This window comes from Mustela erminea, chromosome 9 (assembly GCF_009829155.1).
Source record: "Mustela erminea isolate mMusErm1 chromosome 9, mMusErm1.Pri, whole genome shotgun sequence".
Taxonomy (NCBI): Eukaryota; Metazoa; Chordata; class Mammalia; order Carnivora; family Mustelidae; genus Mustela; species Mustela erminea.
Window position 1 is genome coordinate 110,048,019 of NC_045622.1, and position 26,827 is coordinate 110,074,845.

General features: G+C 58.1%; 1 protein-coding gene and 1 long non-coding RNA gene across 2 annotated transcripts; both read left to right on the forward strand.

Moving 5' to 3' along the window:
- Positions 1-20,071: 20,071 nt before the first annotated feature.
- On the forward strand, positions 20,072-21,554 carry LOC116600371. The gene is made up of 3 exons (XR_004289596.1): positions 20,072-20,166; positions 20,838-20,936; positions 21,248-21,554. It is a non-coding gene; the product is annotated as an uncharacterized LOC116600371 (long non-coding RNA).
- A 539-nt stretch (positions 21,555-22,093) lies between these two features.
- Positions 22,094-25,721, forward strand: SMIM38 (small integral membrane protein 38). Its single transcript, XM_032358751.1, has one exon. The coding sequence runs from the start codon at positions 22,117-22,119 to the stop codon at positions 22,270-22,272; it is 156 nt and encodes a 51-aa protein (XP_032214642.1). The 5' UTR covers positions 22,094-22,116; the 3' UTR covers positions 22,273-25,721.
- Positions 25,722-26,827: the final 1,106 nt, after the last annotated feature.

A 26,827-nucleotide genomic window follows, 5' to 3' on the forward strand; every position in this document is an offset into this window, starting at 1 on the left:
TGCAGCCGGGTGTCCTCCTCTGGCTGCCGTGGCGGCTCACGGGCCCCGCAGCCAGCTCAGGCAGCCGTAGCAAACTCCCCAAACCCGCGGGCTTGCACAACTCCTAGGATGCACGGTCCCCTGGTCCTGGGGCCTGAAGCCTAAGACGCAGGTATGGGCAGGGCGGGGTCCCCTCTCCTCGTATGTGGACAGCCGACCTCTCCCTGGGTCCCCCTGGGGTCGTCCCTCCGTGCGTGTCTGTGTCCTGATCTCTTGTCATAAGGGGGAGGGCGCCCCTCCCCCCATGGCCCCACTGTAACTTAATTTCCTTTCTAGAGACTGTCTCATCAGAGGCTCTAGGGCTTAGGGCTTCAACGTATGAAATTTTGGGGAAACCCAGTTCAGCCCATAACACGTCCCTGGGGCGGAAGGTGCCCGGCTGGGGACGGGGAGACACCGGCTCTCCGAACATGGTCTGGGAGACCCCTACCTGCTTGGGCCAGGACGGCGAGCGCTGGGCACAGCGGGTGCTGCCCGGGGAAGCAGACAGACTGAAGCTAGTAGACGGAGACTCTCGAATTCTGCCATCGGTGTCTTCTCCCTCGGCTCACTGCCTCACCAGGCATCCTGGGAGTCCCCACTGCGTGCTGGACAAGGCCTGAGACCCCCGGGGTCGGAGCGCTGGGTGGAGGGGGCCTGCAGGCGGGGGGTGTGCCGCGGTCTGGCGGGGCCTCGGGACTCAGGACTCCGGGCTCCAGTCCTGACTGGCCGCTTCCCGGCTCTGAATGGCAAACTCCAGACCTCCCTTCGCCTCAGTGTCCTTGTCTGCGGGGTGAGTCACCGTGGAGCCTCCCGGGGTGGCTGGGGTGATCTCCATGGGCCCGAGAATGGGGTTTATCCTCAGGTCGCTGGCGGCGGCGAGTAACAAGGATGTGCCTGGGGGTCACCAGACCTCACGTGACTGTGTGGGCTTTGGCCCCACAAAGTGTTCTGCTATGTTTATTTTCTCGACCCTCAAAAGGACGCTCCGGATGGCAGGAGGGCCCCGCTCTTCCGGTGGCTTAGCAGGGCTGGGGGAGACCAAGGTCTGGACCGGTGAAGTGGCCGGGCACGGTGCCCTCCGCCCTACCCTTCCGTCGGTGGCAGCCCCACCCCGTCTCCTGTTCCTGCCCATGTTTGTTGGGTCCAGCGTGTCTCCCGAGGAGTGCCCCCCGCCGGGCTTCTCCCCAGAGGCGTGGTGGCCACCCTGCCTGACAGCGGCCTCCTTGTCCTCGAAGGGAAGAAGCAGAAAGGGCCTTTGGGCGAGTCGTGAGGACCCTGCCTGTCTCTGCAGATGGCCCTCTGGCGTGGCCTGGGTCCCCAGCGCCCTCCCTGCCCTAGGCACCCCTTGTCCAACCCCTCCCTCGCCAGCAGGAACTCCCAGGTCTTCCGCCCTTGCCTGTTCCCCACACTGGTGGGGCCTTCTGCCCTTGGCCCATCTCCACCGGCCCAAACCTCACAGTCTCATCTCTGCCCTCTCGGGGACATTTAGGGACATCCTTGTCTCAGGTCCCTATGCCCTGGTTTTTCCAAACCCCCTGTTCCCCAAAGCTTCTCTCTGTGTCCTTGGCTCTTGGTCCTGGGTGTGGTCTGCCTTCTGCCCTTTGCCCTTTGCTGGCCTTGACCTTTGTCCAGCATGGGGCAAGGTGGGCTGACAGAGGCGCGGCCAAGGCAGGAGCCAAGAGACGGCTGGTGGGAAGTGCGGCCCCGCCCATCTGTCTCCCTGGCATCCCTGGAGACCCTGGGGAGAGCCAGGACAGACGGCAGGGCTCAGAGGGCAGCTGGGCCAGCCGTGGATTGTTAGGGAGGAGGAGGATTCCAAGTGGCGGGAGCATTTGCAGTCAAGGGCAGCATGCCCAGGACACCAGAGGACACAGCCCCCGGTTCTGTCAGGGCTTGAGATGGTAGCGGGAGATCAGGGAAGGCTCCCAGGAGGAGGTGACTTTGAGGCTTTGAGAATTACATAGGCGTTCACTAGGGAGACTAGAGGTGGGTTTAGGGAACAGATAGACACCCAACTGGGGGGCCCTTTTGGAGCCCAGCAGTGGCAGAAGGGTCTCCGACCTGGTGGGCCCTGGGCACCTGTCGGCCCCGGGTCATGCAGCCGGTTTGAGGCCGAGCCAGGACTGGAACCAGGTTTATCTGCCCCCACATCTGGCACGCATTGTTCTGCAGCCTGACACTGCCTCTGAGCAGCCAGCCCAGCCCTCCTGGGCAGTTAAAATGCAGTTGAATGTACAAAGTTCAGTTTACATACAAAGATGGCCATGCCTGGGCAGATGGCTGAGGGAGAGCACTGTTCGAGGAGCCCGGAATCCCTCCCTGAGTCCCCAAGTGACCTTGGGCCAGTGAGTGCCTTCCCCTCCCGGCGTGTGCACGTCCTCCTCTGGGCGCTGCTCTGACAGCTCCAACGGGACCTGGCTGGGCTGTGGACGATGGTGCCCGGGGGCTGGTTCCAGGCTGCTGTTTACTCGGGTTCTGCATGGAGGGTTTGACCTCACGCCCGCTCCCCACCCTCCGGTCCAGCTGAGCCCGCCTCCTCTCTGCTTAGCTGACTCACAGCTCTGCTATGTGTCCTGCAAACACTCTGAACCCTCGCCCCGCAGCAGGGCGCTCCGTGCCGGCCGATGCAGGCCACACTCTGGGCTCCAAGGAGGACACGTTTGGGTCCCCCAAGAAACACCCGCCATCCTCCATGTGCCTCTCCCTGGTGACGGCGTGCTCCCACATCTGGGACCTTACAGCGCGGGGTGTGCCTCTGGGTCTCCTGTGGAAGTTCTCCTTCATTCTTATCCTGACCCGTGGTGGGCTAGGGCGGAGGGACCCAGAACGCCTGGGTCCTGTCCCTGACCGGCTCCTGCTGGCCCGGGTCCTGGGGCAAATCAAGCCACCTCCCTGGGAGAGAAACCAGTGGTTTACAGAGACAGTGGCCACGGAGCCCTGCTCCTGCTGACCTCTTCTGTGTGACCCCAATCTAGATGGGCCGAGGAGGAGGCTCTGTTTGAATTCAGGGGGGCTGGAGAGCGGAGGTGGCTTTTGAACTCCCATACCCCTGGGGCCCTTGGATCCCCACCAGTGGGAAGTCACACTCAGGGTCCCCGTAATCTTCGAGGTCACTCCTTATGCGAATCTTCTGCACCCCAGTCCAGTCCAAAGTCAAGGTTGGGCCTCGGTGGGGATTTGAACCTGGGGATCAGGACCCCAGATTCTACAAGCATTCCAGCTACGCCCTGAGGTTGGTTGGCACCTGTGACCTCTGCTGGAAGCCAGCTTGGTGGCGTTGGGGACGCGAGGGCAGAGCCTGGTTCTAGTCAGGCATTCGAGAATCCTTGCTGAGTGAGGGCGGACATGTGGGGTCCACGGTCGTTCTCCTGCCGTCTCTCCCGTCTTTCCTGCGGAAGCGTCGAGCTCCGGGCTCCCTCTGGAGACACTTGCCCTCCCCCCCGCTACTTCCCGGGTCAGCTCACAGTCACCCACACTTCCTGTCGCTTTCTCCCCATCCCAAAGGACTCCAGGGGCCCCTTTGTCCCACTGCTGGGCTCCCGTGCTCTGTGGAGAGTGGCCCGAGGAGACTGTCCTGGGTTGGGATGTGCTGTGGGTTAGGGGAACAGAGATGGGTACAGACGGTGGCCTGAATGCCAGGGCAGAAGGTGGCTGAGTGGCTGGAGCCAGGACCCACAGCTCCAGGCCTTTTTATGCAAAGCCTGTTGGATTGGACGTCCTGGAAATACAATATGAACTCGAGGGGGATATACATTATTTTTCGTAGCCACATCTGAAAAGTAAAAAGAAAGAGGTAAAATGGATTTTAATCACATTTTTATATCACATGAGCTATCCAAACTATTATTTCAGCATTGTAATCAGATCTAAATTATTAACAAGATATTTTACATTCCTTTGCATGGACTTAATTCTCCGAAATCCGAGGTATCATTTTTATACTGACGAGCACATCTCAGATCAGACCCTAGATGTCCCACATTCTGCCACGGCCATGAAGTTACGTTAAACAGAAAGCCTCCTTTACACGGCCTTGGTTTTTCAATTTAAATTAGTCCAAATGAAATATATTGAAAAAACACATTTTCGGGGTCTGACCCGCCACAGACTATGTGTTCCACAGCCGCACGTGGCCAGGGGCTGCCGTGTCGGACGGCGCTGTTCTGGAAGCTTCTGGGTCCTCCTCCTCCTCTTCCCTGTCCAGTCCCCTTCCCTCTGGCTCGGGTGGGCCCGGGCTCACCTGAGACACTCACCTGTTGGAGGATGGGATTTTGGAGACATTGGACGGGTGATAAGATCGGGGTCTCCAGGCTTGTGGGGGCCCTTCCTCACCGGCTGGATTGTGATGGCGTCTGTCCAGGGGCGCTTGGCGCCTCTCCCATTTAGTCTCTATCTTGTATGAGCATCAGTGTTTACGAGTCAGGGCCAGACATGTCCCTGACAGTGGTTTACATACAGATGGCACTTAATAGTGGCTTGGTGCATGAACAGTGCAGATGGTGGTCTCCCCAGGTGGAGCTGCCTGGCACTGCCTTTTCTTTTTCCTGCTACGGGGGTCTGGCTGACCTTCCTCGGGACCTCTACATTCTAGGGTTGTGCATCCCACGTGTGGGCGACCCTGGCCTGTCACGGGGGCTTGCTTCTCCCCGCACACAGACTGAAGCCCATCCTCCTGATGATGCCCTGGGAAGCCGCTGCTGCGTGAACCCCATTTTGTGCATGGGAAAAACCAGGCCCGGAGCTGCCCAGAGCTGCAGAGTTTGCAGCCGGCTGAGGTGGGCTTTGACCCCAGCTAGGTGGGCTCCCGCCCTCCTGACGACCACTGAGTACTTGTCTGCTCCGACAGCCCAGATCCCGGTTCCAGTCCTGGCTCTGCCGCCTCCTGGCTGTGGCCTCGGTTTCCCTAACGGTTCCCTGAGTGGGCTGGACCCTCTGAAGGCTGAATTCCTCCCAGCTCTGGGGCTCTGCGTCCATTCTTGCGTCTTCTTTTCTAAGTGATTTTATTTTGGTGATGGGGCCGAGGGAGTGTGGGATTGGGGGACATGGGGGGGTGCCGGAAGCCCATCATGCGGCCCAGCCCCGGCGGGAGGAGAGGCCCAGCACACGGCTCCCGGAGGCCAGGCCAGGCAGCCTGCCCAGCCGGATCCTGACACTGGGAGAAGCCCGCGCTGCGTCTTGGCACTCAGGCCTCGCAGCTGCCGGGGGCTGGCCGCGCGCGCGGTCACTGGGCTGGCGCGGGTGGCCGGGCGGTCGGGGCGGGCGGGGGGGTGACGGGGGCCCCCGCATCCATCACTGCCAGCAGCTCCCGCGGGTCCTGCCAAGTCGTGGTGGAACCGGGCCCAGGTGCCAATGTGCTTGGTAACTGGATTGCTATTTGAAAAATCAAAGCGGTGTCCAGAAAATCCAACCTTCGCATTGGTACCGGGAGCCTGGAGCCAGGCGGTGGCGGCCCGCGTGCGGCCGTTTCGGCAGCGTGGCCAGTGGGAAGGTGCCCTCGGACGGAGCAGATGACGGCAGGGAACGCTACCCACCCAGGCTCGGGAGGAGGGCGAGGAGGACGGGGAGCGCGGGCTGCGCCGGACCCCTTTCCAGCTGCGGAGGGAAACACTGTAATTTCCTTAAAAGTCAGAATTTTAAAAAAATGAACTTTCAGGTTGAAGGAGATGTTTTCATATATGTACTGGGTTGAGTCGTGTCCCCCTAAAATTCACGTCCGCTGGGAACCTCAGAAGTGATGTTATTTGGAAATAGGGCCGTTTGCAGAGGTAACTGGTTAAGATGAGGTCACAGTGAACTAGGGTGGGTCCCGAACCAGTGCCGGGCCACGCAAAGACAAGGTCAAGGGGCCGCATGACCACAGAGGCCGGGACTGAGGGGAGCAGCTTCAGCCCAGGGGGTGTCGGGAGCCCCAGAAGTTGGAAGAGCAGGAAGGGTCCCCCCCGCCCCCCCAGAGCGTCCGGAGAGAGTGTGACCCTTCCCACATCTTGACTGCAGACTTCTGGTCTCCAGAACCGGGAGAGAATTCTGCTCTGTGGTAATTTGTTACGACAGCCCCAGGAAGTAAAGCAATATATAATATTAATTTGTTTTCATTGCTGTGCAGTTGTAAATATAAATTATTATTATTGTTAGCAGTAGTATTTTATGGAAGAAGGAACCCTTGGAAGCAAAGGTCCCAAAGGCCCATGACGGTCTTAATTCAAGGTGATAAGACTTGCCCCACTTCCAGGAACTCAGCTCCTGGTCTGGGGGCTGTGCGGGGCCCCGTGGGAGGCTTCCTGAGCGAGGGGACCCCGATATCTGAGTGGGGTTGAGGTTGGCGGGGGAGACGGAGCTCTGGAGCAGGAATCTGGAGTTCCAGTTCCGTCTCTGCCAGGCCCTCCTGTGTGACCTTGAGAGGGGACATGTGACCTTGAGAGGGGACATGGACTCCTGAGCCTCAGCGTCCCTGTCTGGGAGCTGCCCGCTGTAGAGGGCGTGGCGCTGTCCTCGTGGGTCGCGGGGCTTCCGAGCTCAGGGACGGCGAGGGTCCTGCGCGGCGTCTACCACCCGACGGGTCACCCTGGGCTTGCTGCTCCAGGTCTGCGGGCGCGTGAGGCCGGCATGTGCGTAAGGACGTCGCCCGGCGGAGTTTCCGTCGGAGCCGGCAAAGAGCGGCCTCCTTCCCTGGGCGCAGTTCCGGATGGACGCCCGCCTGCCTTCTGCCCAGCGTGGGGTCCCTGTCCCTGCAGGTTTTCCTCCTCACGGTCAGCTCAGTACCGTGCTGGCCCTCCACGGAGGCCCTGGAGGCTGTCCCCGCCGCCTCTCCCACCCAGGCGCCCCTTCCCTCCGGGCTGGCCCTGTGTCTAGGCCAGACCTTGTGTGGGGGCAAAGTGCCGCCCCAGCTGTCCGTGGGGGCCCAGAGGAATTCTGGGCTGGGCTATGGTGGCATCTTGGCCTGGCTGCCCTACCAGGCGGTGGGCTCTGGGCGCAGGGGTGCGTGGCAGTGGGGGCGGGGCAGGCCTCCGTCACTGTCCTGCATGTCTGTCATCGCTGGGAAGCCGTCTGGGGAGACTGGGACGTGGACAGGATTTCAGTTCTCACCGTGCAGAGGAGGAAGCCGAGCCGAGGCAGACTGGTCTGCAGGCAGCACAGCCGGGACGAACGTGCAGGAAGCCATTCTGGGAGTCAGGGAACAGCAGGTCCTGTCCCCCTGGCACGGGCCCTTCTGGGAAAGTGGCAAGGCTGGCCGGGGCCACAGGGACTCCGTGTCATTCCTGCCTCTAGGTGGGGCATTCTACACACGCAGTTCCCAGAGCTTAGAACCCTGAGCTGGGCACGCACAGGGCCTCCTGGCTTCAGAACGGCTACTCGGGACTCTTGCCCCTTCTTGCAGACCCCTCGGCCTCCACGGGACGTAGGTGGACAGATTCTCCAGCCTGGACACACGACACCGCTCGCCCCTCCGCCCTCTCTCTGGGGCCAGGGTTCCTCCCCAGACAGGCCTGAGGCATGGCCGCAGCCCCCTCCTCTCTCTGCTGGTCTCCAGCTCCCTGGGCCCCAGGGGGCAGCTGGCAGGAAGAACGGTGGGAGCGCGTCTGGGCCGCCACGTGCCCCGGTCTAGGACGTGACCTTGGGCCAGAGGGAGTGGTGAGCTTCCCGAGGGCAGAGCCGGCTCAGTGCCCCTGATGCTGCCCCCAGAGGGATGAGTGTTTCTTGACCACTGAGACCTTGCTCCCTCCCGATTCTGCTTCTCTCCTTGTGAGCTTGGGCGGTCAGTTCCCCTGAGGCCTTGTCCCTCCCTGTAGGAAGTGGGCGAAGGTGGCAGCTGGCTTGGAGGTTCCTGGGGAGCCTGCAGGACAGCCTCGGGGGTTTGGGGTGTGGACGCTGGAGTCAGGCTCATCTTTGCCGGTGATGGCAGCTGGTGTTACTTCTCCAGGCCTCAGTTTGCTTTTGTGCAAAATGGAGAGAACACAGGACCCGTTGGATAGGTGACCACTGGGGACACGGCACATCCGTCGTTCGGCGTGTGCCTGCTGTGTAGGACATGGTCATCTTACTGCGACTCTATCACTTTTGTTGATGAAGATGACGAATTTTGAGGGGAGGTTATCAAGCTATGCTTAGCATATGGGAAAAGCCACCCTTTTGACGGTTGGATGCCTTTTGATAAAGGTACACAGCTGTCAGGGGACAGAGCAGCACCATTACCCCCAAAGGTGCAGGCAGTGACTCTCCCCACTTTCCGCAGGTCTGGAAAGCACAGACCTGCTTTCTGTGCCAACGATTTTCCCTTTTCCAGAATGGTGAGCAAGCGGGGCCATGCGGTACATCACCTTCGGTGTCGGGTCCCTGTCGCGTGGCCCTGGTCTGAGGGTCTCTGGTTGGTCCTTTTTACTGCTGAACATTCCCGAATGTTGCCCGCGTGCTGAGTTGTAGGGAATTTGCTTTTCCACCTGCCAGGTAATGCACGTTTGAGTTGTTTCTGGTTGTGGTTAATGTCGATAAATCAGCTTGCACAAACATCTCGCTCCAGGCCTTTGCATGGATGTGTTTTCCCTTCTCTTGGGTGCATGCCTGAGGGGGGCTTGCTGGATTTACGTGAAGTGGATCTGTAACTTTATAGGACACTGCCAGACTCTTTCCCAGCACGGCTGTCCCGTTTCGCATTCCCACCAGCAGCGTCTGAACGTTCCAGTCACTCTGCGTTTCGTCAGCACTTGGTGTTGGCAGCTTAAACTTTTAGCCATCTTCGTAAGTATCGCATTTCATCTAACAATGAGGAACGTTGTTTCACTTGCTTATTTGACACCCAGTTTGTTCTGATGTGACATGTCTGTGCAAGTTTTGCTCACTTAAAATACTGGGTTGTTTGTCTTATTATTGAGTCTCAAGAGCTCTTTGCATATTTTGGACATAAGGCATTGATCTGATGTGTATTTTGCAAATATTTCTCCCTGTCTCTGGCTTGTCTGCTCATTTTATGAATAGGGTCCTGTCTGCTGCTGGAAGAGGCAGCTCTGCCTTCCTTTTCTGCTGGGGGTAGCCCCTGCTCGGTGGCCCCGTCTCCCTCCTCCCTCCTTCATTCAGCCTGGGGCACTTTGCCCGTCGGTGCTGTGAGCTGAGCCACTATGGCCCAGTGCAAACATTTTAGTCATACTCTACCAACTCCATCAGTCCCAGTAGGTTACTGGTTCCATTTCTCAGGTGGGGAAACTGAGCTTTAGAGTGTTAAGTTACTTGTCTAAGACTCAGGAGTGGCAGAGCTGAGAACCGAACTAGGACTTCACGATTTCCCTTGACGCCGTGTTTGCTTTCGCAGGCCGGCGCTCTCCAAGTGGGCTGAGCTGCACCATGCAGGGACCTGGGAATGAGGTACCCAGGGATGGCTGGCATGGTGGCATGTGGTTATTTCTGAGCGAGGAGGTTGTCTCCTCTGGAGCGTAAGGGCAAGGATTTCTCTCGTTTGGTGTCTTTTCCCGAGAAGCATGGTCGTACGCCCCCAGGGACTTTTGCAAAGAGTCAGCTGCGTGTGAGAATGAGCCTCTAAACATGGCATCATCTCTCCACAATGCCCCTCAGCGTGGTGGGTAGACTTGCCAGGCCCCCGATGGATTTGGGAATCATAGCATCCCTGTGATCAGTGTTTGTACACAGTAGGCACTCAATAAATGCTCATAGTGTGAATGAACGAACTTGGAGCCATCCATCTAGTGGATATCACCAATTATAACAACACCCAAGGGACCATGATAATCAGGGTCAAGGCCGAGTGTCCAGGGCCATTTGAGAATTGAATGACGTGGCTGTTGCGTTACCCAGGTTCTGGGGTCAGGATCTCGAGGGGAGATGAAGACAGGCCGTTGGGGCAGGGCCTGGGGTCTTGGGAACGTGCTGCTCGCAAAAACCCAGGTCAGTGTGACCCACACGATGTTGTAGGTAAAATTATCCCACTGGGGCCCAGGATGAGCCGGGGCCGGTTGTCTTGGGGTCCCCACCAATGCTGTCTGTCCTTGAGTGGATTTTGTTGCCAGTGAAGACATGGCTACCCCAGTACGGGGCCTGCTGTGGCCCCGCAGTCTGTCCATTGCAGGTTCTTGGTGGAGATGAGAGGCCTCCAGCAGGAGCTGGCCCGAGTGTGGACTCTCATCCCGGGGACTGGGGCAGGGAGGCAGGGGCTCAGACAGAGTAGCCTCTTGGCCTCAGGTCCATGGCAGGAGTCCTGCTGCTGCCTGAAGCTTAGAGGCGAACTCCTCACAGAAAAAGCACGTTTATCACCCCGTTTCGGTTTCCGGCGTTAGGATCACAGCGAGTCCCCGAGTTGGAGCTTCTGGGTTTGAGCTGGGACACTCTTCACACGCGTCCCTGCTGCTTCCCTCTGCAGCCCGGACACTTTCAGGGGCCGGTGGGTGTCCGAGCCAGAGATGTGCTGGTGGGAAACTGGGACGTGCAGAGGGAGGACCCTGGCTTGGGGTCACCCAGCTCCTGGGGGAAGACGGTGCTCATCTGCCGGGGAGGCCAGCAGAGCTAGGGTGACCGGGGCAGAGCGGAGGCCAGACTCCTACTGGTTTCCCTCTGAACTCCGGGCCGGCAGACAGGTAAGGAGAGGCTCCGTCTGGCTTAGTCCTGCTCTGTGACCTGGCTTCGGGTCCAGCGGTGATGTGTCCCTTCCCTGGCACCTGGGGGATAGGCAGGAGGCTGTGTTGCACCAGCGGGGCCAGCTGCTGGGGGCCTAGAGGGCTTGGGAGCTCTGGGAGGCACAGGAGCCCCGGAAAGGAGAAGCGAGGGGGACCCACCCTTGTCGCAGGCTGTCCACATGCCAGGCTCCGCGCGGGAGCCTCTCTGCAGACAGCCTCACCCAACTCTCCACACCGAGGCTCCTGCGCTGTAGGCACTACCGGCGTTCTGGGGGTTATGTCCTGTGTGTAGGCCGCTGTGCAGCACCCCATGGCCTCTACCCGCCGGGTGTCCGTTACCAGCCCCTGGCTCCACGTGACCACGAAGAATGTGTTCAGGCGTCCCCAAACGTCCCTGGATGGGCAAGATCACCCCCAGTTTCTAGAGGGGGGACCTGAGGGCCCTAGGGAGACTGGTGACTGGTCCAAGGTTTACTGATCGGGCCCAGGGGAGGGTAAGATCTGTACCCAGGGCACCAGGACAGGCTCCTCAGGAATGGGAAGGAGGTGAGCTTGACCTTGACCCCCACAGAAGGTCGTCGGGCTCAGGAACCGGGAGAAGAGGTCAGTCATCTCTCCCCGCACGACAAATTTCCCTAAGAATGAAGGGCTGAGAGCGGCAATGAGCACTTCGCTCTCAGACTGGCGGATCAGGCCTTCGGAGGGGCTTAGCTGGGTGGTTCCGGCCCACTCAAGGCTGGCGTCTGCGGGAGACCAGGGCTGCTCCTCCGCTCAGGCTTGGAGAGCTGGTGTTGGCGGTGGCCGGAGGCCTCTCCGCGGGGCTGTGTGAGCGTCCTTGCTACACGGCGGCCGCCTCCCCACGGTGAGTGGCCCCCGAGGGCGCACGCAGCTCAGAAACCGCCCAGCAGCATTTCTGCAACCCTGTGGGGGTCCCCCCCCCCACCCCCTGACCCCGTCAGTCCTCTTCGGAGTGGGAGGGTCTGCCCAGGGTGTTTACACAGGAGGTGAGGATTGTGGGGGGCGCATCTTGGGAAAGGGTAACGGCAAGCAGGAGAGGCACCCGGGTCGGGGCACTGTGCGCGAGGGCGGTGTGTCCGGGGAGGAGAGAGCAGCCTGGTTTGTGTGAGGGACCACGTGGCATGCAAGGGATGAGGCAGAGAGTGGCCGGTGGTGGGGGGACCTCCACGGCCAGGAGGGGCTTGGACTTGACCCTGTGGGACAGAGTGCCCCACACACCTGTGGTCCCCTAGTGGCACCACTGGATGCTGTGGGGTTTTGGGGGGTGTCTCAGTTCCCCCTCAGCAAAAGGGTGGGGTGTAAGGTAGAAGAACCGGGTGTACAGAAGCGGTGTGGGTCACTCTGTGCCGTGTGTGGCTCTGCACCGTGGTGTCCCTTGCCAGGCCTATCAGAGGATGGGGGTCGGGGCCCAGCTGACAAGTCAGTGGTTCCGTGTGGAGCGCCCACGGTCCCGCCACCTCCTCCACTGTGGCCTGCGGGTCCACTTCTCAGGAGGTCTCCATCCCACGCTTCCTTCCAAGAGGTGACCGGGAACTGGGGGCCGCTGCTCGACCCTACCCTCTCCCCCTGCAGGTGATGCCCCCTCTTCCTGCTGCCCCTGGGGGTGCAGCGGTGCCCAGATTCCCACAGCCCCAGCGCCCAGGGGGATGGGGGGCTTTGGGAGTTTTGGGGCAAATGCGCGTCCAGGAGAAGCCATGTCCGACCCCAGACGTTTACTCAGCAGGAAATCTCACGGGTGCCCTCCGAGGGTTATCTTAATCCCCGGCTTCCTCTGCTGTCCTCCTGCTGCTGAAACAAAGCTCAGAATAAAAAAACCCCAGAGATTTTAGGAGCCGGAAGCACCCTGGGCCTCATAGACTTTCCATTGTGCCTGATGGAGGGGCAACCCTCGTCTGGGCTTTACGTAACGTGGCTTGGCCGCCGTGCCCCCATTGTCCCACACCGGCGGCCACAGAGCCCCATGTCGGCGGGCCGGTTCCCCGGAAACATTGCACACATGATCCAGGCTTAGCGGGCCTATGTGTGACCTCAGATTACCTGGATGAGAAATGGCGGAGAGGAGGTGGGGCTCCGGCGGGGAGGGCCAGGGAGGGGGAAGCAGAAGTCTTCCTGGCAGGCGTGCTCACCAGCGACGGCCAGATTCCCCAACAGTCACGGCGACTCTCCTCTAAGCAAGGGTCTCGTGCATACCTGCAGCCTTCCCGCGGCATGACCCCCCCGTCCCGCGTGCATTCTGGGAGAGGGGTCGGCACGTGATGGCAGGACTGGCCCTCGAGGTCTGGGGGGGTGTGGCCTGCACCCGGGACTGTGATTAGCGGGTGTCTAAGCCCACGGGCTGGAAGATGGGGAAGGTGCTTCCTCTGAGGCCCGTGATGCAGCTCAGCGGACACAGCGCCCGCAGGTCAGCCATGCCGGAGGAACGGGGGAGCTGGGTCAGGCTCTGTCAAGGTCATGTGGGGGCAAAACGGGCATTTGTGAAGATCGATTTAGGAGAAAACTTAAGGCAACATTGCAGCCGTCTTTGGGCAAGTTGGCAGAGCGGAAACCAGCGAAAGGGTTTGGAAACCTCTTGGTGGGCTCCGGTTCCCTTCTCTGTGCTACCGTGTGTTAAACAGCCCTGCCTGCCCCCCAGGAATAAACGCAAGCCCCTCTACAAAGAGCTGCTTTGTCTGACCTTGGCTGGGAACGTGCGCCTCAAATGCTTTGGGCCTCGACATCCGCAAGGGATCGCAGTGGGGCTGCACGTATTGATTCTGGAGGTAGAGGTGTTGTTGAGCAGGTGAGTTGGCAAATACGGCATCCGTGAACAACGAGGGACGGTCTCTCCGCCTGGAAGAAGAAGGGAGCTCGAAGACCCTCCCCGGATAGGGAGGTCGGCGGGGGGGCTCTCAGAAGGCAGAATTAAAGCCAAAACCTGGAGGTCGAGGCGGAGGAGACAGCCCGTGAGAGCTGTGTCAGGGTCCGCACAGTGTCCTTTCTCAAGGTCGAGTTCAGAGCGGCCACTGATTTCCATTCGGCGTGATCAAGGGGCAGCGGCTTTCTCTCTGTCCTTTACTTAGGGCTTGCCCGTGGCCTGTGTTTTCTCTTTCCGTAGCTTCTCTCAGACTGTTTGTTTTTCTTCTCATTTGACCCCCTCTTCCTCTGCTCCTTTGGACCTTAGATACTCAATCTCTGCCTTTTAGTGGTGACCCTCGAGACTTCGACCGGGCGTCATTCGTGACACCCCTATGTTGTCCGTATTTTATTCTCCTTGCAAAGACGGGGGGTTTCGAATATGCTACCCGTCCTCTGACTGATACTCAGTTGTGTCACACACTTTTATTTCTAATGTGAAGCTCCCCAACTTAGGCCTGATTTTTTGTGTTTGGCGTGGTCAGTGTGGCTCATACAGACCCAGGTGCCCCCACGCCCTTTGCTCACGGTTTTTCTTGCATTTTCCTTCCTCGGTTATTCTCTTTGGCCCGAAATGTATTTTTGGGGATTGTCTTCACTGGCAGTCTATTAGCGGCAAACATCTTAATTTTGACTTGTCTAAAAGTAAACGGATCCGTCTTTTCTTCTATGGCTTGTACGTCTGCGTACTGTTGAGATGGACCTGCTCAGGCTCCGTCAATGTCCGTCGACACCGTCCTCTGAAATTTGTATGGTTTTGCCTTCCGCATTGACTTGTCCAATCACCTGGAGCTGATTTTCGTGTGAGGCGTGAGGTAGGGAACCGTGGGGCTCGTCAATTTCTCCACCCAGTATTTTGGGGTCTAAATAAGGCACACAGTAGGACGGCACGCCTCCACCAAGATCTGTATCTGTCCCCTATGTTGCATAGCCAGTCCCCGCTAGCATGAGGCTTAAAGGGGTGTCCGTCGATTAGCTCACAGTTCATAGAGCAGAGGTCCAGGTGGGCTGACAGCTCTCTGCTCAAGGTCTTGCAAGAGTCTAGGGTTAAGGTCTTACGGGGAGGCTCTGGAGGAGGTCTCCACTTCCAAGTTCACTCGTGCTCTTGGCTCCTGGAGGCCACCCTTAGGTTCCAGCCATGTGGGCTAGACAATACGGCAGCTTATGTCTTGTTCAGTTCTCTCCGCTCAAGTTGCTTCCATGTACAACCCACCCGTGGGAGGGACCATGCCATGGCGCTTGTGTTAACCACAAATACATGACTCGCTTTGGCCAATGACGTGTGAGCAGCGGTGGGCATGGCTCCTGGTGAGGGAGCCTTCAGGGAAGCACCAGGGCTGGTCAGGAGGGAAAGGCAGTCCGGGGGCGGGGAACACGTGGGCAAGGATCGTCCCTGTGGTTTCCGTGGGTTGAGGATCGGCAAAATTTGAGGAATTGCAGCTCCAGGGGCACTGAGGCTGTCCCCGGTGGTGTGGCACCTGCCCTGGGGTGATGAGGACAGGGGACCGGAGCTCAGAGTGGGGGGAGCCCCGGTAAAGGAGGTGGTTGGGTTTAGGCTCTGCAGGGCTGGTTTGTCTTTGGGACGCACGCTCCCGGGCGAGCCGTTTGCCGTCTCTAGGAATGGGCTGACCCAGGCGGGGGCCGTCCCTCCAAGGTCAGCGAGGCCCAGAGCACGGGAGATAAGGCCCATGCTTAATTCAGTGAACAATGCTTAAAAATCATCGGAAACGGCCCACTGGTCCGAGACTCAACTCTAACCTCCTAGGAGAGGAAACCCAACACGGAGAACAAGGACAAAACTACAGGACACTTCCTCTCCGCCAGCTCGGCAAACACCAGAAGGCCGTGTTGCCGAGGATGAGGAGGAATGAGGTCCCGCGTGTCGCTGTCCGAGCTGTCACTCGGCCGGGAGAAGAAAGCAGCGTTCTCCTTGTGAAGTTAAAGACACGTGTTCCCTGTGACCACACACACACGCGCAGAGATGAATCCCAACCCCTAGCGTGTGTCCGTACTCCCCCATTTGTGGGTGGACATAGTTTTAGGGGCTGTTTTATTCCAGCCCCTGCGCCACGCGAAGGCGCTGGGTTCTGCCTCCCCGCTGCCGTTGAGACGCGAGCGGAGGGTCCCACCGTCCCCTGGACGTCGGCGCTGCCTTGCCTCTCCCGCTGCCTCCGAGTCACTCTCCTCCGCTGACGCGGCCTCTTGCAACCACGGGCCACGCTCATGGCCGGAACCGCCCACATCCGTCCCATCTCCGTGTTTTCATCACATGACAACCCCAGCACCTGTTGTTTTATTTTTTTTGCGTTCAGCGGCATAGGGGACACCCCAGCAAACGGCCTCCGGTCACTGTGGCGACGAGGACGGACGCCTGCTGCTCGTCACCGGCCCCGGGGCCCGTCCATGGGGCCCTTCGAGGCGACTGGAACTTATCCAACCTTCTTTCAAGGCAGGGGCCTCTGCATCTGTCACCTAGACGTACCTGATTAAAGTGAAATCCAGGTATTTTTAAATTGTTTTTGAAGATTTTATTCATTTATTGGACAGAAACAGAGAGAGCCAGGTAGTGAGCGGCAGCAGAGGGAGAGGGAGAAGCACACTGGCCGCCAGCGGAGCTGGGAGCCTGAAGCGGGGCTCGATCCCAGGACCCCGGGATCATGACCCAAGCTAAAGGCAGAGGCTTAACCCACTGAGCCCTCCAGGAGCCCCTCCAGGTATGTTTTAATTCACTCGGCTGACATCAGACTCTCTGGGTTGTCTGGATCTGTGCATCTGTGTCTTTTCCCAGCTCTGGAGAAGGCTGCGGTCTCTTCCGCTCTTCCGTCCTCTCCTCTGGGCTAGGGCGGCCGTGAGTCCTGCCGTCCAGGGACAGACCCACACACAGCAGGGCCTGTGCTAGCGGACAGGTGCAGAGCCTTCTCCCCGAGCGAGCCTAGCCTGCGGGCAGGCCCCAGCTCGCCTGCACTATCCCGCGCGGGTCACCGGATGCCATCACCCGCTGTTGACAACGGGGACTCCAGGAGGCGTGTGCACGCAAGCCCCTTGGGGTGGCCGTGAGAGCGTGGCGTTTCTGACGGGCAGGCCGCTCTTGCGTGACACACATTTTAGCGGGGATGGGACCCCGTCTTCCGGCTCAGCCCAGCGTTGAGGGCCCACTGTGTCCTCACAGCGGTCACTCTCCGGCCTGTTCCAAGGGTCTTGCCAGCATCTCCCACATCCCCGCCGCCTTCCTTTTTTAATTCGGACATTAATAAGAGAATCGGAATCGAGGCCCAGTCACTGCGGGGAAACAGCTGAGCTCTCCCCCAGCCCCCTGCTCACTACATTTCTTTCATCTGAGAAAAAAAAAAAAGTGATACCATTAGGTCATCTCCTTTTTTTTTTTTTTAAATCTCCCATTTCTGGGAAAAATCTTTATTTTGTGTATTTCTCAAGCATCTTGACATGCCGGCTCAGACTAACGGAGGATCACTTCCTCCCAGCTCCCCTCCAAATTCCTGCCGGTTTTATCTTTTGCAAAGTCCTCTGTGCTGCAAAGCAAACCCCCTCCCTCGACATCCCCCCCTCCTTGTGAAGAAGAAAGGGCCCCCGGCTCTCTGAGGTCTTTAGGCAAAGCAGATACATCCCCACAGAGCCTTCAAAGATGCCTCCTCCCAAGCCGGGGAACTTCTGCCCGTTAACTCTTTCAAAGAGCTTTAGTCCGCGTGTGAAAGCCGTCTGGGTTCATTGATAAAAAAAAAAAAAAAAAAAACCCAAAAACCCGGTATTGTTTTTAGCACCGTTGAAGGTATTAATGAATCGTATCGGAGGACAGTGAGTCTTTGCACGGGGCTGTGGTTACCTCTCTTGCCTTAAATCATGAAACAATGTCGGAATAGAGACGCCCCCCACCCCCCAACAAGCCGTCTCCAGAGAGGCTGGCGGGACACCTCTCCCTCCCACACCCCGAAGGGTTAAGCAGAAATGGTTACTATTCCTCCCTCCGGCCCCCCCGTCCCGTATGCTCATGTATGAACCCTCATTCAGACGGGAGCGAGCCGCTCCCGGCCCGGCGACAGCTCCCCCTCCTCTGCACGACGCGTCTGGTCGTGCACGCAACGTGCACAGAAGCACAGTTCCACGAACACACCACACCCACCTCCACTGCGGGCCCCCACCGTGCACGCACGGACGTGCGCCCCCACATCCCGAGTGGGGTTCGCTTTGTCCCTTTCTGTCCGGGGGGCTCAGCCCGAGGTGAGAAAGAGGGAGTGAGGTTATTAAGAATTCTGACAAGGTAGGGCTGAATAAATTGTGTTTTCTTTGTGCGCCTTAATCCGGTGTTGTATTGGCTCCTTGGACATGGCTAATTTATTTGGAATTTCATTCTGTTCCTGACAGCGCCCTCGACTAGCTGTTTGATCACCTCGAGCAAAGTTACATACCAGCTTTCAACTGTTGCAAGGGCCGCCGTGTAATTTTTCTCAAGTGCATTCTCCTGGGTCCGGCTTTCTGCTCGCAGCGGAATGCGTCAGCTGGCTGGGGGAGAAGCCGGCCCGTGCAGGGGTCTCCCTCGGGGAGGAAGCGCTCCACTTTCCCCCACTCGTCCCACTGTTTGGGATTTTAATCTGCTTTTGTGGGGCAGGAAGAAAGAAAATTAATTTTCGCCCGTCTGTGCGTCGGGAGCGTTTTAGTGGAAACCCAGTTTGAAATGCACGTTCTGTGGACTTCAGTGCCCCCCTCCCCGCCCCCCTGCACGCACACAGGCTGTGTTTTGAGCTGCAATATTATCAGGGAAAGAAGTAATTCAGACACAAACCTTCCAAGGGTGCTAACCCCCCGTCTACACTGCTCCTCGTTTCTCCAGCAACATGTGCCTGCCTTGACCTTCATTCTCTCTTAGCTCACATATTTCTGTCATGTTTGCTTGTTTATTTTTTTGTAATAGCGAGCACGTCTGCTTATTGAAAAAGAAAAAAATAATGATGATTTTCAGTAAGCCTCACTGTAGCACGGTTGTGGCTGGTGGTTTTATAGTGTGGGCAGAATCCGGTCTCATGGAAACGCGCACTTCCTTTACTTGGGGCTCTTGGCCCCAACGCACGCACCTTCCTACCGAGCACCTTCTAGGTGCCCGGGACGGTGCAAAGACTCTGGGGATCTGGTGAGAGCTCACATGCCAGACTCACATCGAAGACCGCAGAGACGTCCAGGGCCACGATGGAAGTGGACACCGAAAGCAGCCAACCAACCCAAACCAGGGGGATAGGGTCCTGGGTGAGAGGACCCAGCTTCCCTTGCCGACTCCTGCACCGGAAGCCCTCACTGAAGTCCACCGGCTCCTTGTGGCCTCTGAGCACAAAGTCCTGCAAAGTACGCTCCTGCCCGGCTTGCGGACAGGGGGAAGGGAGATTGCCCCCCTTGGCAGAGGAAGAAGCTAAGGGCCAGATCACTGCAGAACACCCCCAGGAGACCCGGCAGCTCCAATGGGGCTCTCGGGGCTGGTTCTGATGCCGCCACCCGCAGCGACAGCTGGTCCAGGGTGGGTGGCGGGCGGTGCCTCCCTCCCTAGCCGCCCTCCTCGGACTTCACCTTAGAAAGGGCTCACCTGGCATCCTCTTAGGGAACAATGAGGGAGGATTTGCCTGATGTTTTTTCAACAGTAGGCCATCTGGGTGTAGGAAGACCCCTTGGCTCTTTGCTCTGACTTATCCTGGGTCCTCAATCTGTCTTTAGGGCTCCCGGCTAGAGCCTCCCCTGCTCAGCTCTGTATATCGTGGAAAACTCTGACTCCCTTTGATGGGGACAGTTCTTATCTTTGTCACAGGTTGCATTCGGGCCAGTTGCTTTAAGAGGTGGTGCGCAGGAAGAAACACGAGTTCTGGGGGGAGGGGGAGGAGGGCAGAAGGAAGGGGAGAAGCTGGGAAAAGGTGTGACTTTGGGCACAGTCCCAGGTTCACGGTGATCTGGAGTGGAATTGTGGGGCCTACTTTTGGCCTTTGAGTTTGCCCTGACCTGCGGGGGAGCTGGATGTTCACCGCCCCCACCCCCACCGCCCAGCCAGTCGGTCCTGGGCATGAAACCCCTTGGGTGTTTGTTCTGGGTCTCGGTGCTGGGTGGCCCCCACAGCCAAGCACGTACCCTGGAGGAGAATTGTGTTTGGAGCAAAAGGACGTTGAAGCCAGGGGTCGGGGGCACAGAGATGGGTAAAGGGTCCCAGGGTTATTTTCTCCTTGGAGGTGATGGCCACCTTGCTAAGGTCTAAGGTCTGCTGACCTGCCCATTAGGCAGACCCTTCTCAGGAGAGGTCAGCACTGGACACAGCCATGACATTGTCTAGGGCATGGGGACACTCACTTCCTCTCCTGAAGGGCGTGCTGACCTTGGTCTCGTGGACTCTGGGGCCGGGGCTGCTGTGATCTCAAGGAGTCTGGGCACATGGACGCCATGTGATGAGGGCGCTGTTGACTTTTCGTGTCCCATGGTGTGCTTGGCAAACAGGGAGCTTTACCCAAGGCCACCTTGTCCCCATTGGCTGGGTTGGGAGCTACGCAGCGGGAGGCAGAGGACGGGGCTCTCTGGCGTGGGCTCGCCCCTCCAGCTGGCCCAGGATTCCGACCCGGGGAGGCTGACCACTCGGGTAAGCAAAGTGCCCGCTCGGGAGCCAGCCTCTTTTCTCTCCCCGACTTCATGGCTGCTTTCCCCTGGGACCTTGCTCCAGATGTAGATGGGTGGGTCCGGGAAGGCGCCTCCCGCACACCCCAGAGGAATCATCTGGAACACTCTGGAAGCCCTCATCAAGCAGCCACATCTTCAGGAATGCTCTGTGTGATTACTGCTTCCCCATCGTGCTCCCACTGAGTTCTCACGTGAGTGTGATGTGATCTTCAAACCTCCGCACAAGGTGTACAAGCCCAGAGCTTAAGGTCACCCGAAAGAGTCATGGTCAGCACGTGCGCTGGGTCACCAGGCGAGACCCACCGGCTGGCGGCTCCCTCCGCGGACGGAGACAGAAAAAGGCATTTGCCACCCAGAGAGCAAAGACGGGCCTGTTGCACTTTCAGTCGGGTGGTATCTGAGCTTGTAGGAGTGAGTGTTGATGGAGGAATGCCAGCGGGACTCGTGGTGGGTCTGGCCCAGGGTGAGCGCCCGGCACACGTTCCTGGGATCATCATCATGAAAACCACAAGCGAATGCTTCCACTCTAGCCCTCTGCGCATCTTAGGTTGTGTTCCTTGTCAAAGCCTTTGCATTTAGTCCTTAAATAGAACCTTCTGGAAAGGCTGACAGGATCATATTCTCATTTTGTAGGTAAAGAAGAAATTCAGGAACTGGCTCCGGGTGGCCGGCACTCCTGGAGGCCTCTGAGCCTTCTTCTGTTGCTGTACCTGTGGCTGGACCATTTCCCAGGTGAGGACTGGCTGGGATCCCCAGCGCGGGGCTTTCAGACACTTGGATCCTCCCTGCCCGGCCCTGTGAGCCCCAACGGGGGCCCCTTTGTGTTATGAGGCCATAGCGTTGGAGCTGGAGGAGGCGACCCAACTGTCTCTTCTCCCAGGAAAGCATGTTCGGGAAAGGCCAGCAGTGGGGGGTGGGGGGTGTGCAGAGGCCGCGCAGGTGTGTGCGGGGAGGCACATCTGTGCTCGAGCGTGCATGTGTGTCTGTGTGTACGGGTGCGTGTGTGGCAGACCCACAGGGGCGGGCGGACGCTGTCATTTCAGAAACGGTGTGGGGACATTTCTGAGGACGTCCTCTCCGGCCGCAGTGGGGACAGTCAACGACCCCGCGCTCCTTGCCCACGCCGCTCCCTGGATCCGCACGCCGGGCCCTTCGGATCAGACCGGGGCCATCTGCCCCGCTTTCCCGGGAGGGGTCTGCGCCCGGAGAGGCGGAGGCCGGGCCCCGCGTCAGTCACCAGCGAGGCTGGGGTGGGCCCCGCCGGGAGGCCGAGGGTCACCGCGAGGGCGAGAGGGGACCCCGCGGGTCGGGCGCTGCTGGGAGCGCGCGGCCCCCCCCCCCCGCACCCCGGGCTCCGATCCCGCCCGCCGCTGCCCTCCCCGTCCCCGCGCGCCCCCTCCTTCCCGCCCGCCCCAGCCCTGCCCCGCCGCCGCCGCCGAGTGATAGCTAATTGGGCAGAGAAAGGGCCCGATTGTGTGCGCGCCGGAAGCGCGGGCGTGGGCGGCTGAAAGCGCCGGAGAAGGTGGCCGGCCTCGCCCCGCAGCTGCCGCCGGAGCCGCCGGGGGGTGACGTCAGCGCTGGCGAGCGGGGCGCCCGCGGAGAGGGGGGCGCGCGCGGCCTCCCGGCCCGGCCGCTCCACAATGCGCCCATTGTCGGCCCCGGGGCCGCGCGCCGCGTGAATGGCGCCCGGGCCTCTTGACCGCCGAGGCCGCGAGCCTCGCCATCCGGCCTCGCACCCGCCAGGGAGGCCCGGGGTTGGGGCAAGGCCGCCCCGGCCCGCCCCCCGCGGGAGCAGGCTGCACCCCTCGCGCGGCCCGGGCCTGGGATTCCCCCCTCCCCGACCTACCCCGTGCTCCCCCCGGCCCCTCCGCACCCCGGGGCTGGGCCCGGCGCCGGAGCGCGCGGCCTCGGCATGGCCTCGTGGCTCGGGGGAAGCCTGGGCTCCGACCCGCTGATGGTCCTGCTGGTCCTCGTCCTGCTGGCGCGCTTCCTTCTCTGGTCCTGCCTCGGCACCTACATCGACTATAAGCTGGCCCGGCGGCAGCGGCGCAAGCCCAAGGAGGACTAGGGCCCCGGCAGGACGCCCGCTCTCAGGGCCATGCATGTGCGGGTCTCCCCTCCCGGAGGACCCTGTCCCAGAGGCGCCCTGTCCTGAGGCTGAGGGTGTGTGTGTGGGGGGGGAAGGGGGCGAGCAGGGCAGGCAAACCCTCCCGCATCCCACCCACAAGGCAGAGACCGACGGTGTCCCACCGGACTGACCTGGGCTGTCCTGGTCACTGCCCACCTCCATGCCTCCCAGCACAGCTGGTCTGTCCAAGGTTCTGGGGTCTGCCATTGGGGGTGATCGTGAGGGTGGGTCTTGCTTTAAAACGTGCTCTGCCTCCAATTCTTTATCTGTATGTTTGATGGACAAGGTGGGGATGAGCCAGAGGGTTGGGGGTTGGGAGGGGAGGACAGAGGTGGCCTCATCACAAGCCAGCTCTGCTGCTAGAAGGTGCCCTGTGTCTCAGCTTCCTGTTACACCCTCCAGCTCCATCCCCCCTCCCCCACCCCGGGTGGGATCACAGAAGTTCAGACAACTGGCCTTGGCCTTCCCTTCCGCAGATGCCCGGAGGGTCTCAGCACACACTTGTGACACCTGAGCTCAAGCCCAGCTCTGGCTGACTGTGGGTCGACTCTCTTTCTCCATCTCTAAAATGGGCACAGTAATCCCTGCCTCTCTCAGAAGGGTATGAGGAGGGTTGGAGAAGGGGTGGGGTGGGGGCAAGCCCCCATATCCTGCACGCGGTGGGACATGTGGAGGACAGTGGAGGAGAGAAGCCAGGAACCCAGGGCCCTCTCTTCCTTTGTGCTTTTAAGTGTGCGGCTGAGCGGCCGCTCCGAAGGTGGACAGGCGGGGCACTTGATGCGCGCCAAGAGTCTGGCTCCTCCCTGCCGCCCATCTCCCGGTCATGGTCACACCCCGCCTAAGGAGGGTGGCAGCTCGTGCTTCTCATTCTGGCGGCAGATTGTAATCGTCCTGCAGATTCTAGCAAACACGATGGCCAAGCCACCCCAAGACCAAGAAGCACAGGCAGGGATAAGATGTCCCGGGAGGCTGGGGCCCGGTTGCTCTGTGCTTTCCTACAAGGACTGGGCACTTCGGTCAGAGCCGAGTCTTAAGGAGAAGTTGTCGCTGAGCTGAGCGAGCAGACTCGGGGAGCCCTGGCCAGGAACCGCCCACCTAGCCTCGCGGCATCCTGGCAGAGGGATGAGGGGCCTGAGCCAGGGATGTGGTGGGAGCCGATGAGCTCACCAACACGGTGAAGATCTTGTCTCACTCCTGAAGGACCTGAGCTAACCGCAGGGACGGGGGAGCCAGTCGGCTGAAGCGGTGACCTTCGGGGGGGGGGGACCGACCGGCCTCAGAGACTTTGGGTGGTGGGGTGTCTTGGAGGACAGTCTGTAGATGAGGGTGTTTTCTTATGGAGGACAGTCTGGGAAGTCTGCACAGGGTGGGGTTACCATGCATGGAGTCATCCAGGGCTGGGGGTTGGGGGGGAGGTGGCTGTCCCCTGGGCCGCTGTATTGGCCAGTGGCATAGCAGAACTCGTGTCTTCACTATGTCAAGAACCTGAATGCAGGATTAGGGGAGGAAGTGTTCTCCTGTTCTTAAGGAAAATGTTCAGTTCTCTTTAAAATGATCGTGCATGATTTCACCGATCTCTCAAAGAAAAATCACAGCTGTCGCCACGGTCCTATACCAAGGAGGGTAGCCCACTGTCCTGGTTGGCCTAGGACAGCCCCAGTTTTAAAACTGGAAGTTCCATGTCCTGGAAGACGTCTCCGTCTTGGGCAGAGCAGGCCCTGCCCCTGCTCGGGTGGAGAACTCAGTTCACACAACCTTCTACCGCGTCTCCAGTGGCTGACCTGCCCATCAGCCACCTGCCGCCTGCGTATGTGCACGTGGGTGCATGGAACGGCACCTCCAGGCGTATTTGAGCTTCACCATTTGGTCCAGTGGGCCAGAATTCTGGGGATCTTGCTGCAACCCCTTCCTTTGGGGTTGTCTGGTAGAGAAGACAGAAGCAGGAGACTGCTGCCAACACAGGACCCCAGAAGAAGACCAGATTCTGCCAGTGTTGAGTCCCTCTCCACTTAAACTAGTCAATATATTTCTTTTTTTTCCCCCCTCTTAAGCCAGTTTACATTGGTTTCTTAGTTCACAACTGACAAAATTCTATTTGTGCAGTTCTCTGCACCCATGCACCAGCCTTCCATCTGGTGTAGGACTGGCTCAGAATGAGCAACCACTCAAGCAGGGCATCCGCGTGAACGAGAGGCTGGGCCCTGGCCCAGGCAGCCAGGCAGCCACTGCGAGTAACAGCCGGGTCAGCAGTGACTTCGATAAGAGAAGCTTTCCCCCCCCTTCATTTTTCTTTTCTCATGTTGCAAGAAGTCTGGCTTTTGTCATTCCCAGGCCATGGTATGGCAGTTCAATGCTATTACTGAGGACTTAAACCATTCCATATTTCTGTTCTGCCGTCCTTCACACACAGCTTTGGTCTTCATGGTCACAAGAAGGCTGCTGCTACTCCAGGCCTTCTGAATGAGTTCCAGGCAGGAAGAGAAAAATAGGGTGATGGAGGGGGAAGAGGCACTCCCCTGATATGTAAAATGCTTATTTGTACATCTCATCAACCAGAAGCATGTCACATGGCATCCTGAGATGCAGAGGAAGTTGAGAAATGGAGTTTGTTAGTGGGGCTCGCTGTTACCCTAGATAGCGTCAGGTTTCGGTTATAAAGGAAGGCTAAATGGATATGAGGTAGGCAACTGGCAATCTCTGTCACAGGTCCTTTGCCTTTATTTGTAGTTGTCTTTATTTGGGACCTATTTTGGGTATTTGGGTGACTTTTGTGGTACCCTTATGTGCCAGCTTTGCCCTTGTCTGCTCTGCAGGGATAGTAGCTGAGCTCACCTGTCTTTTGCAGTTCCAACCTAGAGTCACACTGGCTTCTTGGGGCTCCTAAGGATTCATACTAGTAAGAAAGTCTGAGGCTGAGCCAGACACGTTCCTTCTGAGAGAAGCATGGCGATGCTCCTTGGTCCGCAGTGAGTGAAAGGCACAGACCTGGGGAACAGCTGATGCATAAGTGAATGGTGGTGATGGCTAGCGGGTATATAAATGGAGGGGGAGATGTAGTCCTCTACTTGGTGAACACACAGAGTGGAGTGCTCACAGTGTGAGAGGCAGCATGGATAAAGTGTATAAAACAGTGTCTGCCCTCAGGCAGCTTGCAGACTGGGAGCTCAGAAGTGGGCAGAGAGACCTGTAAGTAGATATTAGATCTGCACTTAGGCAGATGGTTAGTTAGGGCTAAAAATGTGGCAGGTGCAAATTAAGATATACCATCAGTGTAAAATATACACCAGATTTGGAAGGCTTGGTACCAAAAAATACTGTATCATCTCATTAGTAACATTGTTTTGATCATTGTTTTGATTATGCATTGAAACGATAATATTTTGGACACTATTGGGTTAAATAAAATACTAAAATTAATTTCACCTGTTTCTTCTAATGTGTTTTAATGTTGCTCCTGGAAAATTTATAAGCACATTTGCAGCTCACATTTTTATATCACAAAGCATTGTGCCAGAATTGCATAATGTACAGAAAGTGCCCTGGTGGGCAAATGCACTCTGTGTTCTAGGAACGCAGAAGAGGGCTTTCTTGAGAATGGTTTGAAGTGCCAATGTAAGTACTACACACCAGAGCTTATGAGATGCAGCTAAAGCTGTTCTTACGGGAAAATTCATTGCCTTAAAAATACTTAGATGAACAAATAAGGGAGAAAGAAAAATTGATGAATTAAGTATACGGCTCAATAAATTTAAAAAAGAACAAAGGACAAGCTAAGAAACACAGAAGACAGATAAATAAGGGTAAGAGAGGGAATTAGTGTGTAATAATTAAGTGATAAAATTAACAAATGTTCCCGAGTCCTGAATTTTTAAAAATAACATTTCTTTTGGATTTCCCTTTTTTTTTTTTTAAACATTGTGTTAAAATACACACAATGTAGGGCGCCTGGGTGGCTCAGTGGGTTAAGTCTCTGCCTTCAGCTTAGGTCAGGATCTCAGGTCCGGGGATCGAGTCCCACATCAGGCTCTCTGCTCAGTAAGGAGCCTGCTTCCTCCTCTCTCTCTCTGCCTGCCTCTGTCCCTACTTGTGATTTCTGTCAAATAAAAAAAAAATACACACAATGTAAAATTTACCATTTTAATCATTTTTTTTTTTTTAAGAGGGAAGAGTGAGAGAGTGTGAGCCTGAGCAGGGAGTGGGGCAGAGGGAGAGAGAGAATCTCAAGCAGACTCCAGGCCCAACATAGAGCCTGACTCGGGGCCTGATATCATGACCTGAACCAAAATCAAGAGTTGAACAGTTAACTGACTGGTTGAGCCACCCAGATACCCTCCTCCACATCTTAACCATTTTTCAGTGTATATATAGTTCAGTGGTATTTTTTGGGGGTGGGGAACAAAAGTCAACCACATTCTTATGTTTCAAATTTACCAGTAAAGAGTAAGCTCCTGAAACCCTAGGGTCCCACCCTTGACCTGAATAAAAGCAGAACCCC

Coding starts and splice junctions, on each gene's coding strand:
- SMIM38 (XM_032358751.1), top strand. CDS start 22,117: ATGGCCTCGTGGCTCGGGGGAAGCCTGGGCTCCGACCCGCTGATGGTC.